Source organism: Pelodiscus sinensis, chromosome 1 (genome assembly GCF_052426305.1).
Source record: "Pelodiscus sinensis isolate ZL-2025 chromosome 1, ASM5242630v1, whole genome shotgun sequence".
Classification (NCBI taxonomy): Eukaryota; Metazoa; Chordata; order Testudines; family Trionychidae; genus Pelodiscus; species Pelodiscus sinensis.
The window spans coordinates 342746090-342763166 of record NC_143052.1 but is presented as its reverse complement, the minus strand read 5'-3'; the positions used below and the strand labels follow the sequence as shown (position 1 = coordinate 342763166).

At 48.8% G+C, this 17077-nt stretch overlaps 1 protein-coding gene and 1 long non-coding RNA gene across 2 annotated transcripts in view; one reads left to right on the top strand and one right to left on the bottom strand.

Moving 5' to 3' along the window:
* Positions 1-7418, top strand: part of GDPD5 (glycerophosphodiester phosphodiesterase domain containing 5) — a 348323-nt gene extending 340905 nt beyond the window's left edge. Inside the window, exons 16-17 of the mRNA XM_075919541.2 lie at positions 956-1068; positions 6909-7418. Coding sequence (XP_075775656.2) covers positions 956-1068; positions 6909-7024 — 229 coding nt within the window. The 3' untranslated portion in view covers positions 7025-7418. The remainder of the gene's footprint in view (positions 1-955; positions 1069-6908) is intronic.
* On the bottom strand, positions 6906-12423 carry LOC142826587 (uncharacterized). The gene is made up of 2 exons (XR_012900807.2): positions 12183-12423; positions 6906-8387 (listed from the first exon to the last, which is right to left on the bottom strand). It is a non-coding gene; the product is annotated as an uncharacterized LOC142826587 (long non-coding RNA).
* Between the last annotated feature and the right edge of the window lie 4654 nt (positions 12424-17077).

Genomic DNA, 17077 nt, shown 5'->3' with positions numbered 1-17077 from the left:
CCTAATTAGAGCACAGTCATTAATGTGACCGAATCACAGCACTTCTTGCTGTGCAGTATTCAAACCTATTAACTCAGACCACCTGGTCTGGGTTGTATATGGGTAATCATATTCAGAGTTACAGTAAAAAGGGTTTGAAAAAATCCTTATGAGCTTTGGAAAGGGACACAAACACTCATGCTTCAGGGCATAAACTACAGGCAGTCCCCGGGTTACATGGATCCGACTTACATCGGATCCCTACTTACAAACGGGGTGAGGCAACCCCGCACTAGCTGCTTCCCCCCAGCAGACCAGGGAGACGCGGAGCGGCTTTTCTCAGCAGACACCTCAGCTTGAGAATAAAGGACTGAGGGAAGTGAGGTGTGGGAGAATAAAACTGAGCTCTGGAGAAATGTTTGGCTAGAGTTTCCCCTACAATATGTACCAGTTCCGACTTACATACAAATTCAACTTAAGAACAAACCTACAGTCCCTATCTTGTACGTAACCCGGGGACTGCCTGTATTCTCTAGCAGGGGGTCAGGAAGAAACTTCCCTGGCCAACAGGTCATTCTGAGACTATCCACTGTGGGTTTGCTTGCACCTTCCTCTGAAGCAGCTAGTACTAGCGTCTTCCTTATGCATGCCTCTGATTTCTCTGAAATATTCATTACTATTGAACACTTTCCATAATTAGTCTGTATAAAAATTAACGACGGTGGGGGGAAGCTAAGGTGCTTTCACAGAAATGGTTTCATTTGTTTAAGACTGCCTGATTTTCAGAGCTAATGAAAATCTCTTCTGTGCACCTCCTAAAATCAAGCCATGCTGCCTAACACCAGGGCCGATGCAGTACAGTAAAGTTGAAGCCATCTTGCATCAACGGGGTTTTATGACTTCATTTGTCAGGAGATGCTTGCTTAGAGGATTGGCATTTGAGGCCAGTCCTTTACATGCCTCTTTTCTGCTGCAGATGGCGGTTGGGAAGCATACGGACCTACAACCCGGAGCAAATCATGCTCAGTGCTGCTGTCCGCAGGTCCAGTCGGGATGTCAAAATCATGAAGGAGAAATTGATCTTTTCAGGTATGGCTGCTTGAGAGCGAGAGCCTCGGAATGGCCGTGAGCAAAGCCAGGGGCAGAGGGCGAGGTTCTGCTCTTCTCTTGCCATCCAGTAGCTAATGGAGCCTTTTGTTCCAGTACTCTGCTACCGTCCCTCTCTCTGAACCTGCCTCTTGCTGGAGACACTGACCAGAGTGCCACAGAGCTAAGTGGAGTTGACTTGTGTATTGGCAGCTCAGATGACCAACCCCAGTGATTCGCTCAGCACTGGGCAGTGCCATGGATAAGGGTCTTGCCCTACAGACCACACTCTCATATGACCACTGAGACTAAGGTGGGAGTTGCAGGTTTGGGTCCCAGTATTGTAGAGTGGGGATGCATGATAATAACTGATGCTACTGAGACGTCAGGAAAGGCTGTCGACCACAGGCAATACCCTGATCTTGTGAATCAGTGGGGGCTCTGTCCAGGCACGCCTGGGGTAACTGTCTAGGAGGAGGGGCAAACCCCAGAGACTTTGAGTGTTTATGGCAGTACGAGGCTCTGTGCAGTTGTTAGTAGGGGAGTATTTAAAAAGGCATCAAGTTGGACAATTTGATATTAAAAATAATCTTCAGAAGATGATGAGTTTGTATCACTATAGCACAGTGGTTGGCAATGATTTTTGATGGGGGGCCACTCTAAGAATTTGGTAAGTGATCCAGGACTGCACTTTTCAATTATATTAATGAAGGGAGTGCAGGGTGTGGGGCAGAGGTTGGGTGCAAGGAGCTTGGGGTAGGAGATTGGGGTGCAGGAGGGGGTGCAGGGTCAGGGAGGGGTTTGAGTGCAAGAGTGGATTCTGACCTGGGGGAGGAGTTCAGGAGGGGTGCAAGGCCTGGGAAGGAGTTTTCATCAGGTGCAGGAGGGGGTGCAGAAGGTTTGGGCTGTGACCAGAGAGGGGCAGGGAGTTAGGGTGCAGGAGGAGTAGGGTGCCAGATGCAGATTCTGGCTAGGAGTGCTTACCTTAGGCAGCTCCCGGCCAGCAGCCCATCAGGACCGTCGGGCAAGCTCCCTGTCTTCCATGGCCCCCAGATGCCACTCAGAGGGCCAGCTGCTGGGACCAGCATGTATGTTTGCACAGCGTCCCCTTGGGGGGGTGGTCTCCGTATGTTGCCAGCCAATGGGAGCTGCGAGCATTGTGCTGGGGGTAGAGGCAGTGTGAAAAGACCCTTCTCCTCCTAAAGAGCGCACACTGCACAGAGACACATGCTGGCCATTTTGAGCAGCATGTGGGGCTGTGGCAGGCCAGAAGCCTGCCCAAGGGTCATGCTGGGTTGCAGGACGTTGGAGGCCCTAGGGTTGCCAGATGGTTTCAAAAAAAATACCGGACAAAAATGTGATAAAAATTTATCAAGGGGGAAAAAAACCCGCCAGGGAGTAACGAGGGAAACCGGGGGGGGGGGAGGGAGATTTAGACAAGAGACGGGTGGAAACAGTCAGATGGGAAGCAAGGAAACAGAGGGTGATGGTGGCCAGCAAGACAGGCGGTGGTCTCCTCTGCATGCCTGCAGCGTTGCCATGGACACGTGTTCTGTAGGCATTATGGCAAAGGCGTCTTGTGAGGCGGGATGGCAAGGCCACTGGGGCTTTAAATGTAGAAGCTCTGGTCTCTCCCAGGGGAGCCTGCCAGAGCTGCACTGTGCTCGGGGGGAGAGGAGAATGGAGTGTGTGGGGAAGAGCCCTCGGAGCAGCTGATGGTGGAGCGCCTGTGGAAGTGGTGTAAATGGTGACGTTGGGCTGATTGTCCCTTTGAGGGCGTGCACAGCAGGCACGCGGCACAGTCGAACGGTTTATTTCCAGCATCGTTTCAGTCACTCTGTAAATATCAGCATAGGTGTTTGGCCTTATTGGTAAGAGTGTAGAGCCCCAGCAAGGCCGTCCCTAGCGGTGTGGGGTCTGGGGTAACCTCTGCCAAGAGCCCCAGATGCGGAGCCCAGGGCAACCCTCCCTCCCCACTGCAGGCCCTGCCCATGTCTGCTTCACCCTCACCTTACCCCCACTGCACTCCCTCTCCATAGCAACGTGAGCTGGGGGATTACCGGGGGCTTGGCGCAGGGTAGCAGCAGGGGTCTGCCCCTCCTCTCTCACTTGCTGTGGTGGTAGGAGCTAAAGCAGCCAAGCAGTCTGCTCTGCTCTGCCGCCCTCGCCCAGCCCGCTGCACTCTGCTTCGCCATGGCAGTGGGAAGCTGCGCGCTCTGGGGCCAGGGTGCTCCGCTTCCCACTGCTGCAGCAGGCTGCGAGAGGGCAGTGGGGCATAGTGGAGCAGGCTTCCAGGTCACTTCTACTCCCACTGCCGCGATGAGTGCAAGGCTGACCCCTACTGCCATCCCACCCATGCTAGGCCCCCAGGTATTCCCCAGGCCAGCCTGAGACCTGTCCATAGGCTGGCTGAGGCAGCTGCCGCAGGGCCCCCCAAAGTGCAGGAACTGGGATGGCTGCCCTATGAACTGGATGACTCTGGGCCAGGCCTGCACAACTTGGAAAGCGACAAGGGCCATATTACTCCAAAGAAAACAGCTGCGGGCCGCAAGTAGGGATGCTCTCCCAAAAAATACCAAACACGTGGCTAAAAATTTTTGTTGAGCAAAACAAAAAAAACAAAAACAAACAAACAAAAAAAACTCCCCACGTGTCTCCACTTGGCCCCTTGGCATTTGTCTGTCCTGCACCCTTTCCCTTGGTGTCTTCCCCTTTCTCCTCACCTGCCCCCCTCCCCTCAGAACAAGCCCCTTCCCCTTCCCCGCCCCTACCTGGCTTCTGCCTTTTTGAATCCGGCAGTCGCTGGCCGTGACGTCGCGACATCACGCTAGCGTCCTGGTGTCTGCCGGCGTCCCGCCCTCTGGCTCGCGTCCCGCCTCCTCGCACCGGAGCTGCACGCAGGCAGCAAGGCGGCGAGAATCACCGCATTTCCCCCTCCCCAGCGGCACTCCGCTCCTCCGCCCGGCCGGCAGATCAGATGGGGCTACGCCGCCCGTAATTGTCACGGGCCGCACAGTGAGCTCCTGTGGGCCACATGCAGCTCTCGGACCATATGTTGTGCAGGCCTGCTCTGGGCATTGGTCAGACATTTGATGCACCTTCCATCAAGGGGTTGGGGGGGGGGGGCGGGTCTCTGGAACACTCGTGGGCTTCATGATCAGCCTGCCGGGGTTGGAACCCAGCGGCAGCAGCCCCAACCCCTCTGGGGGGCTGGTGAAGTGAGATCCCACTTAGTGGGTTAGCTGGTCAAACACTAGGTTAACCTAACATTTAACCAGTTAACTGATTAACCAGGATTTTACATCCCTACTAGCTACAGTGCTGAGCATTGCCCTGTTGTCAACTTCTGTTTAACCTTCCTTCAGTGTAAACTGTCTTACAGGTTCTAGCCACTAGATGGCGTCTGGAATCGACCTGATCCACTGTCTGTCCTCCCATCTCCCTCCTCTTTTTATGACAGACTTTAGTTCTTTTGAACAGAGGTGGGAAACCTTTTTTGGGTTTGGGAACCACTCCTCCACAGAAAAATAAGCCAGGGGCTGCACACAAGAGAGAAGCAAAAAAAAAAAAACCCAAAACGAAACAGCCCCCCTCCTCCACTGACATGGATTAGCTGGCGCTAGCATATGGGTGAAGAGTCCTAAGGGGCTGCAGAGCTCGGGCACTGTGGGTCTGGGAGCTAATCACCACTCAAGCATGTGCTCTTTCCCCACTATTCATCTTCCTCTAAGGCAGGGGTCTCAAACTCCCTGCCCACGGGCCATCCCCAGTGGGAGCAACTGCAAAATCCAACCAGGAACTCCCAGAGGGCTGGAGGGGGAGGTCTATCGCTACCGGCCCCAAAGCCCTTCCCCTTCTCACCACTGCCCTGAGTTCCCCTTCTCCCATGACACTCCATTCCCTCAAGGACGCGACTTTGGGGATCACCGGGTGGACTTTGTTACACCAGCAGTCGCACCCCCCATGTTCCCTGTGCCGGGATGAGCCATGAGGAAGCAGAGCATGTGCGCTCATGCTCTGCTTCCCCACGACTCCTGCTTCTGCAGGGAGTGTGGGGTGGGAAGCAACTGCCACCGTTGCACCAGGCTTCCCAGTGATCCCTTGGTGCCATGGTGAGGAGAGGGGGTGGGCTTGAGGGCCAGTAATGGGCACCCTTCCCTCCCCCCTGCCCGCCGCTGCAGCCTGGAGTCCCAGGCTGGATTATGCAATTGTTCCCGCTGGAAATGGTCTGCAGGCTGGGAGTATGAGACCCCTGCTCTAATGATTTTGTTTTCTCAGCAGGGGATGTATTTGCGAAAGGATTGTCTCCACTGATTGGCATGCAGTGTTGTCGCATCCCCACCCATCTGAGGATATTAGTGTGATGAGGTGTGCCAGGTGATACTTTTTATTGGACCAACACCTGTGGGTGAGAGAAGCCAGCTTTCAAACCACACTGAGCTCTGCTTCAGGTCTGGGCAAGGCACTTGCTTCACAAAGCACACAGAGATACTTTGGAAAAGGTGCTCAAGTAGTGGATCTTTGCAGACTTTGTGCCGTGAGTACTTTTCCCAGGACTGTAGAAGAGCTCCATGTGGTTTGAAAGTTTGTCTCTTTCACTCACACAAGTTGGTCCAAAAAAAAATTCTCATATCCTTCTTGTCTTTCAATTGATCCGGAAAGAAAGAAAACAGTGATTTTTTGTGAAGAGAATATTGCAGCTCTGGGACATCAGAGTTCACCCACTAAGTCTGTACACTTCAGTTCTTAAGGATCATGAGTACAATAATTTCTCCTGCAGCCGTTGTTGGTCTCGTCGTAGTAGCCATCAGGAATCAGTACACAGATAACAAAGAGTTTATGCTGTAAGTCAGTGTTTCTCGAAGTGGGCTGCAAATGTGTTTTGGGAAAGCTGCTAACAGGTTCACACTGCTTATTTTACCTAAAGGATCTGTAGCCAAGGTGTGGCCCAGACCACTGCTTCCTGCAGCTCTCCTTGGCTGGAAATGGCAAACTTTGGTGCCAATATAAGGCTCTGTGGCACTTAGACCCATTAGGTAAACAAAGCGGCATGGGCCTGCCAGCGGCTTTTCCAAAGCGACTTTGAGAAACGCTGCTCTAAGTTATGGGCCTAACTCTGCTCTTTCATCCAGGTGTGTCAAGTAGGATCAGGTCTAAGGAACCCAAGGGTTACGCGGATGTGAAAGCAATGTGAGCCAGACAGACCCAAACTGCACCATGCCTTCTAAAGTAGAGGGCTTAGGAACAACATTTATTTTCATTCTTGTGCCTCTAAAACAAACTCCTTGGTTAAGACTGGCACCAACCCTAAAAAGATCCTGGGGCGGGCTGATTAGCTCAGCTAAATCTGCCCGCACTGGGGAGAGCTCCCTTTTTCACAATAAAGAAGTTCACCTGTGTTAGATTAAAATCCAGGTTCTGGGATACTTCTGAGGTTCTCCTTTTCCTATTGCAGACACACCCAGCCATACATCTGTGGCTGCCATATGACAAGGGGCCTGTTCTCAATCTTGTTATCTGGCATACCTTCGGGATACTTCCACTGAAGGCTGCGGGGTCAGAATCAGTGCCATATACTCTACCACTGACTTGCTCTGTGAATTAATTTGGGGGAGGGGTGCAAGTCACTTTACCCCGTCCCTCGGTTTACCTGTCTCTAACAATGAGAGAGCCTTGGGACTTGGGGTGCTGAGCTACTTCTGACAAAGTCCTGAGCTCCATGAACTTCCATTAACCCTACTGGATTTGCCTCTTGGGAAAGCGTTGGAATAAAATGCTGCTGGCGACTTTAGTGATTGACAACCCTTTAATTATGTCTGCATTTGTCTTTTCCCCTCCCCCAGAAATAAACAGCGGCATGGAGAATGCAGATGACCTGTCATTGTATTCTGAAAACGGCTACTCCAATGAGGCGATCGCCCCCATGGGTCGCCGGGACATGAAGCTGCGTGTGGACTGAGGAATTATAGGCCCATGGCACGACACCCCCCAGTGCTCGATGTCTGGGATGGGAGGGACACTTTATGGAACTACTAAGTGTGCAGGGTCCCCTTCTCTTGCTCTTGTTGCTGGCTCCCGACACACCCTGGACTGTGAGGCTGGGGCAGCTTTTTGTAAATATGTAAAAAGTCCTTTTTTGGTCTCTTGTATTTTGTGGGGGGTTGCCTGTATTTCTTCAAGGGAGTGAGTGGGAATAATTTGTGCATTGAAACAGGAACATTTTGGCTGAATCTGAGGAAATACTGAGGTGACATCCTGGACACTGTGGCAGACAAGTGGGACGTGGAGTTTGTCTTCCCCTTGGTGCAGCAATTGTTAGCTGAACTTGTTTAAAAACGATGTTGTGAAGTTCTTGTGACGTGTCCTTTCTTTTTCTGGCTACTGAAGTTTTAAAAAGGCTGCTCAGATCTTCCTAGCAGGAGGCAAGGTGTTGCTTCCAAAAAGTGTTCAGAACCAGGAGAAAGAATCAGATTGACTGAATCCCTTCCATGTGTTCCCCAGAATAGTAGGACCAAGGCATACAGGGAATCATATGACTCATATGGCACAAAGTTTTATGGCCTGTACTGCAGTCCTTCCCCCGTGAAATCTCCCCGGGAAGCTCCTGACCTGAGTGAGAACCAATGTTCCTTCTAATTTTTTCTATCCATGTGTGGAATAAATTTTGTTATATGCACCAAGGCATGTGTGGATGTGTACCATCAACAGAAACACATGCTGCTGGTTGTAGGGCACTCTGCTAGTCAGCTGGGCAGCATTTGAATTTCTCCTGGGTGGCCACCCAAACACACAGCTTATAGGGAACTTTGGTGAGGACCTTAAATAGATTCCTGGTTGGGATTTCATAAGTCAGTCTCCATGAAAAGTCTTAATTTCATGATCATTAGCTAAGAGCACCACCTTGTCCATCATGCTGATCCAGTGCTGACCACTTAGAACGAGGGGGCATAGTTTATGTTAACCCTTAACTTGGTGGTGGGGCAGGGAGTTCTCAATCAGCAGTAGGGTCGAAGCCTGTGTTTCTCAGTCGCAGGTCAAGCAGCTCAGCTTGAAGAACTGAAGCTTGACAAGGCAGTGAAGAATGCTGGATTGTAAATAGTAAAGTATAGAATGAAGCTGGCTAGGAGAACAACTCATTTAACAAGGGAGACTTTCTCCTTAACTCTGTTGTTGTGTGGAAGCAGTATCTTTCTTTTTTTTTAAAGACTGCTCGTTAATTTCCTCCAGAGTGAGAATGACGGCCAATGAGGTGTTTGCACTGGAGAGGTACTACCATTTGCTGCTTTTTTTTTCTTCAGTGGAAGAGGCTTTAAACCAAAATCCTACATTGAAATAAAAAAAGCACAGAAATTGAGTTGGATCAGTAATGCATTTTTTCCCTCTTCCAAATGTCAATATTTTTTCTCAGTCGTCAACTCCTCTCCCTCGCTCAAAACCCACACTGCCTCTCTCTTTTCACAAATCACAGCTGAGCCACAAACAAAAATCTATGCAATTGGCCTTTGGGGGCATGTCTATACTCACTCTTGATCCACAAAACCTTTGTTGTTCATGGGTGCTTTTAACCTGCCTCCCCATCGCCCATGAACAACAACACTTTGCTGCAGCAATTGAAAGTGTGAACACCTTTTTGTCAGCATGAGCGCTTTCTTGTCAACAAAGCAAAACCCGCTCATTGGGGGAGGAAGTATTTTGTCAGTAAAAGTGCGAAAAGCAGCATTCACACAAGCTGGCTTTTAGCAACAAGGCTGTGTCGACTTAAAACTGCATAGTTTACCCTTTAACAGTAGTTTTTCCCCTTCTCTCACTGAGATGAGTCAGGTATTAGGGTGTTTGTCTTTTTTGCTCTTTTGCCGGTTCCCAAGTCTGTTGCAGCCAGAAAAAAGACTCCCATAGATTTAAGTAGGCTTTGGATTAATCCCTAATCTTCTGTGGTATTTGTTAGTTTCACTTCTTTATTGCCGCTTGGCTAACCTGGAAATGTGGAATATGGGAAATACCATTGATTGCTTCTTTTGAAGTTTGTCAGATGCTGCCTTGAAAATCAATTGTGTGTGAAATTTGGCTCCTGATGAGGGGTTTGAGTCAAGTTTGAGATTCTTCAATCAAAAGAAGGTGAATTGGGATTTATTTTCAGAGTCCAATTACAAAGAAACTAAAGCCATGGCATTGACTTTGCTAAACAGAGAGCAAACTCTGTTTAATATTTGCTGCTAAATTGTATTGTACACCAAATGTAGAGTGTTAATGACTTTACCAAACCAAGCTCAGAATAGAAATATTTTCATTAAATGATTTCAGAATTATTAAGAATGTAAACATTCCCCAGCAGTGTTAGAAAGCAAAACCCAAAGGTGTTGTGTGAGGAATAAGAACTGGGAAGTGAAAATGACTAGAAACAAAAAGTGAAACTGACTGATCTAACTGAATGAAATGCAAAATGTCAACAGTGCCTCTAGGTTGTGGGAGAAAAAAATTGTTTTGTTTTTAATAATCAAAGATGCTATTAGTAACACAGGTAAGGAATTAAATATCTTTATATGATATAAATTCATTGCTCAGTTATTACCCTTTAGATTCTTATCAGGGTTACATCCTGTAAATCCAAAGCACAGCTATTAAAATAATTTGAATTGACTCTGAATTTTTATCAGTGTAGCTGGAATCAGAAACTGGCTCTGGATCTATAGGTCACCCTCAATACACTACCCTTTTTCATGGTACTCTCTCAAGTCTGTGTGAAACAAGGTGACTTTCTGCAGAAGTGAAAGGTCTTATATAAAGTTGCTCTTCTTTTAATTATGGTGCAGCATTGAAGCATTGCTGACTGATTGTCATATCAACTGAAATACTGTTAAATCTCTGCATCTGTTGATGATTACCTTCATGTTTGGTTTTTATCCTGGGACATGACTTTGTGGACAAGTCAGAAGCTTTTTGAAAAAGTTTGGGTGGGTTAAAAAAATCCAACAAAACATTGTTGACTAAACAAAGTTGATTCACAACACAAATTTTTACTCTTAGACCCTTATCCTCCAGGTTATGCAGTGATTTTTACCACTGTCACCTTAAAGATTTACTTTATTTTTTAGAAAGTATGATAGTTTTCAATAAAAATATTGAAAGACCAAAATCACCACTACCCCCCTCCAGCGAGCTCTCTGTGAAATAAACATTCAGTATTCCTCTGCTGTTGTGCTGCTGTTGTGTTTTCTGAGCTTGCTTACAAAATGCCCTGGTTTTTATAGAGCATTCTCTCCACAGAGTGAGATCAAAGGGGTCTGCTTGCTTGCGGTTGTGCTGGTAAGCTCAGGTCTCTCCTTTGTGAGACCAACAGCCTTAAAAGAAGCAAGAATGGGTATGGCCAGCAACCTGGACAACTTCAGGAAGTCCAGTTGTGTTCCGCCTTCCTAAGATTGCCTCCTGAGGTTTCAACTGGATCTCATGGGACAGGAGGTGTAGATAAACAGTCTTCATATTCCACGCACTGCGAAACAGCTGCTCTAGTCACCCCACCACATGGCTGCATTTAATTAGTGGGTGAAGGGATTTTTGCATCTACATGCTAGAGTTGGGTGGGCAGATGGTTAAGGCCCTCAATTATTTTCCAGTTGATTCCCCCCCCCCTATTTTTAACACAGAATGAAATGGCTCCCTTTTGAATATTCATCAACCAAAACACCACTTTTTTTTTTCATTTTTTGGTCAGTTAAAATGTGGAGATGTGGGGCTTTTTTTTTCTTGAGGCTTTTTTAAAATTAGCTTACATTTTGAAATGAAAAACCATTTTTTAACTGAAATTATGTCACAGTTGAATTTTTTTCTTACCTTTTGTTGGAGTGGGGAAATTCCTCAAACTGGAGGCTGTTCCCTGATCAGTTTTAGGTTCAACAAATTGACATTTTCCAATACAAACTCCCATCTGCCCGAGCCTTAGGCCTGGTGTGACCTCATGTGGCCCAAAGCAGAGAGAAGGAGATAATTTTTTTTTCCTGCTCCCAAATTAGCTGCGAGTCTGTGTCTATTGATTTTTAGCTTTGGTATGTTGACGGTTTAACAGCAAGCTGGTACCCTGGCACCCTGCTCCTTGGCACTGTGTTCATAGAATCATAGAAGATTAGTATTGGAAGAGACCTCATGAGGTCATAAGAACGGCCATACTGGGTCAGACCAAAGGTCCACCTAGCCCAGTATCCTATCTGCTGACAGTGGCCAATGCCAGATGCCCCAGAGGGTGTGAACACAAAAGGTAATTATCACGTGATCCCTCTCCTGTTATCCATTTTCAGACAGAGGCTAAAGACACCATTCCTACTCATCCTGGCTAATAGCCATTGATGGATCTAACCTCCATGAATTTATCTAGCTCCTTTTTGAACTCTAAAGTCCTAATCCTCACAACATCCTCTAGCAAGGAGTTCCACAGGTTGGCTATGCGCTGCATGAAGAAAAACTTCCTTTGTTTTAAAACTGCTGCCTATTAATTTCATTTGGTAACCCCTAGATCTTATATTATGGGTACAAGTAAATAACTTTTCTTTATTCATTTCTTCCATGCCAGTCATGATTGTATAAACCTTTATCATATCCCCCCTTATTCTCCCCTTTTCTAAGCTGAAAGTCCAAGTCTTTTTAATGTCTCTTCATATGGGACCCATTCCAAACCCCTAATCATTTTTGTTGCTCTTCTCTGAACCTTTTCCAATGCCAATATCTTTTTTGAGCTAAGGCAACCACATCTGTATGCAGTATTCAAGATGTGGGCTTACCATGGTTTTATGTAGAGGCAGTAAGATATTTTCTGTCTTATTCTCTATCACTTTTTAAATGATTCCTAACATTCTATTTGCTTTTTTGACTGCCTCTGCACACTGAACGGATATTTTCAGAGAACTATCCACAATGACACCAAGATCTCTCTTGAGTAGTTGTAGGTAAATCGGTCCCCATCATGTTGAGGGCGAAGGACATAATCTGTTTGCACGTTATAATTTGATGTAAAGCTGAATTATTATTGGCTTAGGTTCTGTAAATTCTCCTTATGGTTACCCCTTCCTGAGTGAATGCATTGTGTGTGTGGGAGACAAACATGCAGTGGGTGAGGAATTTTTACTCACCTGAACTTGAGTGCACACAGCCCAGAAGGAAGACCTATGGACTCAGAAGCTGCACATGGCCTGTAACATCATCGATCTAACGAAGAGAGAGAGAACCTGAAAGGGGATCACCAAGCAGGACCTCCCGAGGATGCCCTCTACTCGGATCACCTGGCCAGCGAATCGGTTCTGCGGTCATCACGGGAAGATATCAACAGCATGAACCTCAGCATGAACTCCTGGTGCCTGGCGTTCAGCCTGTATTTCGTCAGACTGTAAGTGTGATTGAGGATAATGAGAGTAAGCCTTCTCTTTGCCCTCCTTTCAGAGTAGGTTACAGCTATTAAAGCAATTTGTGCTCTTTACCTCGTGGTCCCAGTTCTTGTTAGGCCAAGGTTAGTTGCACGCTTGCAACATTTTGGTGGAGATGCCAGGGACAGGGGTGTAAGGATACAGCCTTGATTCCCCAGGAAAGTTGAAGTAGGACAGCTTGTGGCACGTAAGGATGTCGTAGGCTAGCAACCCATGGCTCACAGACTGCCCATCACCCCCCTTCCCCCCCCCCCGAACAACACAATGCCCATTTGGGGAAGAGGCAGAGGGAGCATAAAAACCTCTGACAAGGGGGGAAAAGACAGGAATGCAGTGCCCACCCCAGGGCCCCTGACAGAATGGTTACAGGCCTAGGGGGCCCACCCCTGGATCCCGGGGGGGGGAAGGGGGATGCTGTCAGGAGCGATGTCGGATTTAGACATGATGATGGAACAGTATGTATTATTATATAAGCCAGATAAAGCAGGCAAAGAGAGCGCTGCCGCATGCCCATCAGTTAGCACAAGATATTGGACATGCTGAAGGAAAAACAATGCAAACTTGAGAAAGAACGAGATATGTGGAAAGCCCAGGCACTGGCCACCATCTCCCAGGCCTCTTCTCTCTTGGTGGCAGCCGTCCGAGTGGCAGCCACAGAGGAAGAGCGAGAGCGGGTGCAGGTAGAGAATACCGCTCTTAGTCAGGCGGTGACGTGTTTAAAGGACATTGTTTTACAGGGAGCTATGCAGGAGGTACGGGGTGAGAGCTGCCCGGCCACCATCATGAGTGTCCATAAGGAAAGTGTGCCCCAGGACCTGGGGATTGAAGACAAATGGGATGGGGATGTTTGGTACCACCCTGACACCCCCAGATCCTGGGGGCCCATGGCAGAGACCCCACCACTCAGTAGCAGCCTTACAATGGGTGTTTTAAAATTTTGGGCTGGCCCCTGCAGATGGGGGAAAAAGACCCTACCTCGGACTCACTGTCTCCGAGGCAGAAACAATCCCTGCCCAAGCGGTTGAACTAGCTAAAACATTGGGTGGGCCCAACTGCATCAAGCCGAGGTCGTCGCATATACCAGTATTTTTGATATGCTACTAGGGATGGCGCCTGTGGTAGGGCCACGTGTCCTATTGGCCAAATTTGTATTGGCAACAGCTGCCCCCAGAAAGACCCTGTGCATTCCGTTGAAAGAATTTCCTGCCTCTGCAGCCAATGGGCAGCCCTCACGGTGGGTGGACAACCCCCCCTAAACGCTGACATAGATTAATTTGCCTACGGAGGAATTGCAGCTGATTGCCCAGGGACTTCCCACCCCGATCCAACAGGCGATAGGGCAGTGGAGTCCAGGAGAGCCTGCAAATATAGATGCCCTGTTGGACGTGGTCTGACAGGCGGCCCTCATTAGCCCCCAAGAATCACGCTTTGTTGGGGGTAAGGCGAAGGTAGCAGCCGTAGATAAGAAATCAGCTGGTAGACCGGATTCCCATTCGGTTGGTTGCAAGGGACCATTCCGCCTTCAAAATGGTTTGTGGCGTGCCCTGTTAAATTCACCGCTAAACCCCTCCAGGCCAACTGGGAAGGCCCTTTCACTATTGTAAATCACCCTGGGGAAACTGTCTATACTATAGACAAAACACCAGAAGGTAAATCGGTCCATCGCAGACAACTAAAAAGGATCTCTGTCATACTGAAGCAGAAACCTCGGGTTCTCATATAAACCGCTCTAGCACTGATCACTCCATTTGCTGTATGAGACCTTCCAATTACCCAACCTCTCCCCTGCGGCCATTCATAAGGGTTAGCGTCAGCACAGTAGATGGAACCCCTTTGCCCATAATTGATCCCTGCGATCATGTAGGCCCAAATCCAGAGGGACATCTCTCCCATATGGGTGACTATTATAACACGCGTATACATTCCTGATGCACCCCCCTGGGTGTCATGGGGAGGTAAGATCATTATACGATTAACTTGGAATGGATCCAAGGCAGACCCCACCAACTCAATTTGGCATGAAGGAATCTGGTCACACTGCAACTGAGTCAATTATTCCACAGAATGTAGTTGGTTTGATCACTCCACCACCCAAAATCGCCAGTGGAGGAATTCCTCTATTGGGGTGTCCGCTGATCTAAATTCCAACTTTAGAATTGTTTTGTAGTCACAATGGTAGAGTAGCAGCTCCAAGACTTGGGAAAGATGCCCCATCGGGGGAATCCTTAATATATGCCTTTGTTTTTATACCCAAGACCGTTATTTCTGAGGGTGGATACTTCAGTTTTGAGGAGGATGGAAGCCAGGGGAGGTGATGCTGCAATCCCATCCAGGTGCCCTAGTGTATGCCCAGGCTCCCTCACATCAAGCTGAAGTGGTAACGGTTGCAAAGTTGGTCCTATAGCAGATCCATTTTAATATGACTTAAATTAATGTAACTACCGTATGGCCAAACTGCTCATAGTTTGTACAGCCCTGGTTACACCTAACCCTTAGTCCCCCCTATTGATCAAAGCGGGACATGAGAGAACTGGTGTTGGGTGGCCTGGGAACTGGGGCCGGGATTGTAAACTCAGTAGATATTAAAATTCTAGCTAATAAGCTATCATCTACAGGCTTGTTATTTCAGAAGCCCCAATATACAGCAGCAGGCACTGCAACAAACCTAGTGGCTAGCCAAAGTATGATACTGCCATTGGAGTTGAACCTATAGCCCTCTAAACCCCCTTTCCGCTGCTATAAAATCATTTGTGAACCATTCATGGGTGGATCAATGTATCACGGTTCAACAGGTGTTGTATGCTGGCTGGTTCTGGCAACGCTTATTGTTAGGGCAGGGCATGGTTCCCGAAACAATGCAACAGCATTTTCCTGAGGTTGACTGGAAATATGCCCACGGCGTTTTATACAAAGAACAAGGATCCTGAATGGGAATCCTGTCACTTTTAGCCATGCTGCGCGGGTCACGCACGCTCACGTCCTCCATCGTTCCAGGCACGCGCTCCTCAAGCTAAGGAAATCCACTCCAGCACTCTCTCCCCAATAGCCTCTGGAACGCCTAAGACTTAAATGTACACGGGGTCCTCACAGCCTCCACAGGCCACCGGGCAAGCTGGGGGGGTTGGCTCTGTGCTCCCTAAAGGGGTGGGGCCTTGGGCAGAAGGGGCGGTGCCATGGCAACCAGCCCTCAGTGCCACACGGAGCATGGTGCACCCCCGTCCTCAGAACCATCGAAAACACGGGGTGGCAATTTAAAGGGCCTGGGGCTCTCACCGCTGCCCCAGTAGAGGGAGCCCTGGGCCCTTTTGGATTGCTGGGTCCCGGGGCAACTGCCCCCTCAACCAACTCCCCTCCCCCAACCCCTCTCCCCGTCGGCCAGGCCTGAATGCTTATAAAATCCTAGAGGGTCACACGTATCCTGGCTTCTCGTTGCATATGCCAGGAGCTCCCTGCATCCTCCTATCTCCCTCTATTTCAGGGGCTCCCCATAACCCTCCCTGCCCACACTATGGTCCCCCATACCTGCTCCCCACCATGGCAGGGGTTGTGTCCCTCTCCCCATACCCTTCCTCTTTACCCTCATGCCAAGGGTCTTTGCCTTCCCATTTCTCCATTCTCCCCCTGCTAGGAGCTGTGTGCTCACTCCTGCCCCCAGATTTCCCTTTTTCCACAACAGTCTTGTTCCTTTGTCTTCCCTGCCAGGCTGTAAGGAATCAGAGTGGCCTGTTTAAAGGCTGGTGGGAGGAAGGCTAGAGCTGAGGTGTGGAGTGCAGTTACACTGGAAGGTGTCGGTAGCTGTCCTCAGCCCCAGTCTCCCATCTCTAGGCAATAAGAGGTAGTTGAAGGGTTGCTTTCCCCATTACCGAAATGCAGCCACTTCTAGGCTGGGATGCAGTTGATGTTACCCAGTGCACAGCAATGCTTCACCTGCAACTCTGCGAATGATTCAGTGAACCGCTTGCTTGCTTGATTTTTTTTTTTTGGCCTTTTTTGAATGTGCGAGCAGATTATGATTTGCTCGTGCTTACTTGATCTATGGATTTGTTATGGTGGATCACATGAGGTAGAGTCTGTTTCCTGATTGGATTGTGGCTCCAGCCTTCCTGGCCCTCTAGTAGCTAGAGCCGGGGTGGGGAACCTCCAGCCCGGGGGTTGGATGCGGCCCCTGAGGCTCATGCCCCCCACCATTGGGGAGCCTGTATTGGTGCTCCAGGCCCCCATCCCCACTGTGGGGCTGGAGCACACAAGAATCTACAAGGCCGGGGCCCCCTAACCTCTGGTGTCTGTGGGGAATGTCTTTCTCCTCAGTCAGGCACAATATCAGTGAGGGTTTTGTTTGTGTTTTTATTTTTGCCTCTCACTTGTGTGCGGCCCCCCAACTGATTTTTCTATGAGTCAGCTGACCCCCAACCCAAAAAAGATTCCCGTCCCCTGAGCTAGAGGGTAGAATGCTTATTGTACGAGTAAAGTAACAAATACTCTCTGAGCTCCAGCAGTGGGCTGAAAATCCTGGATTCTAGGCCGCCACTAAATGTGCAGCATAATCGCTGGCAGTGAGGTGTGTCTGTGTTACTGGCTTGTCAGAAACTCTTGTGAGTGTCTCT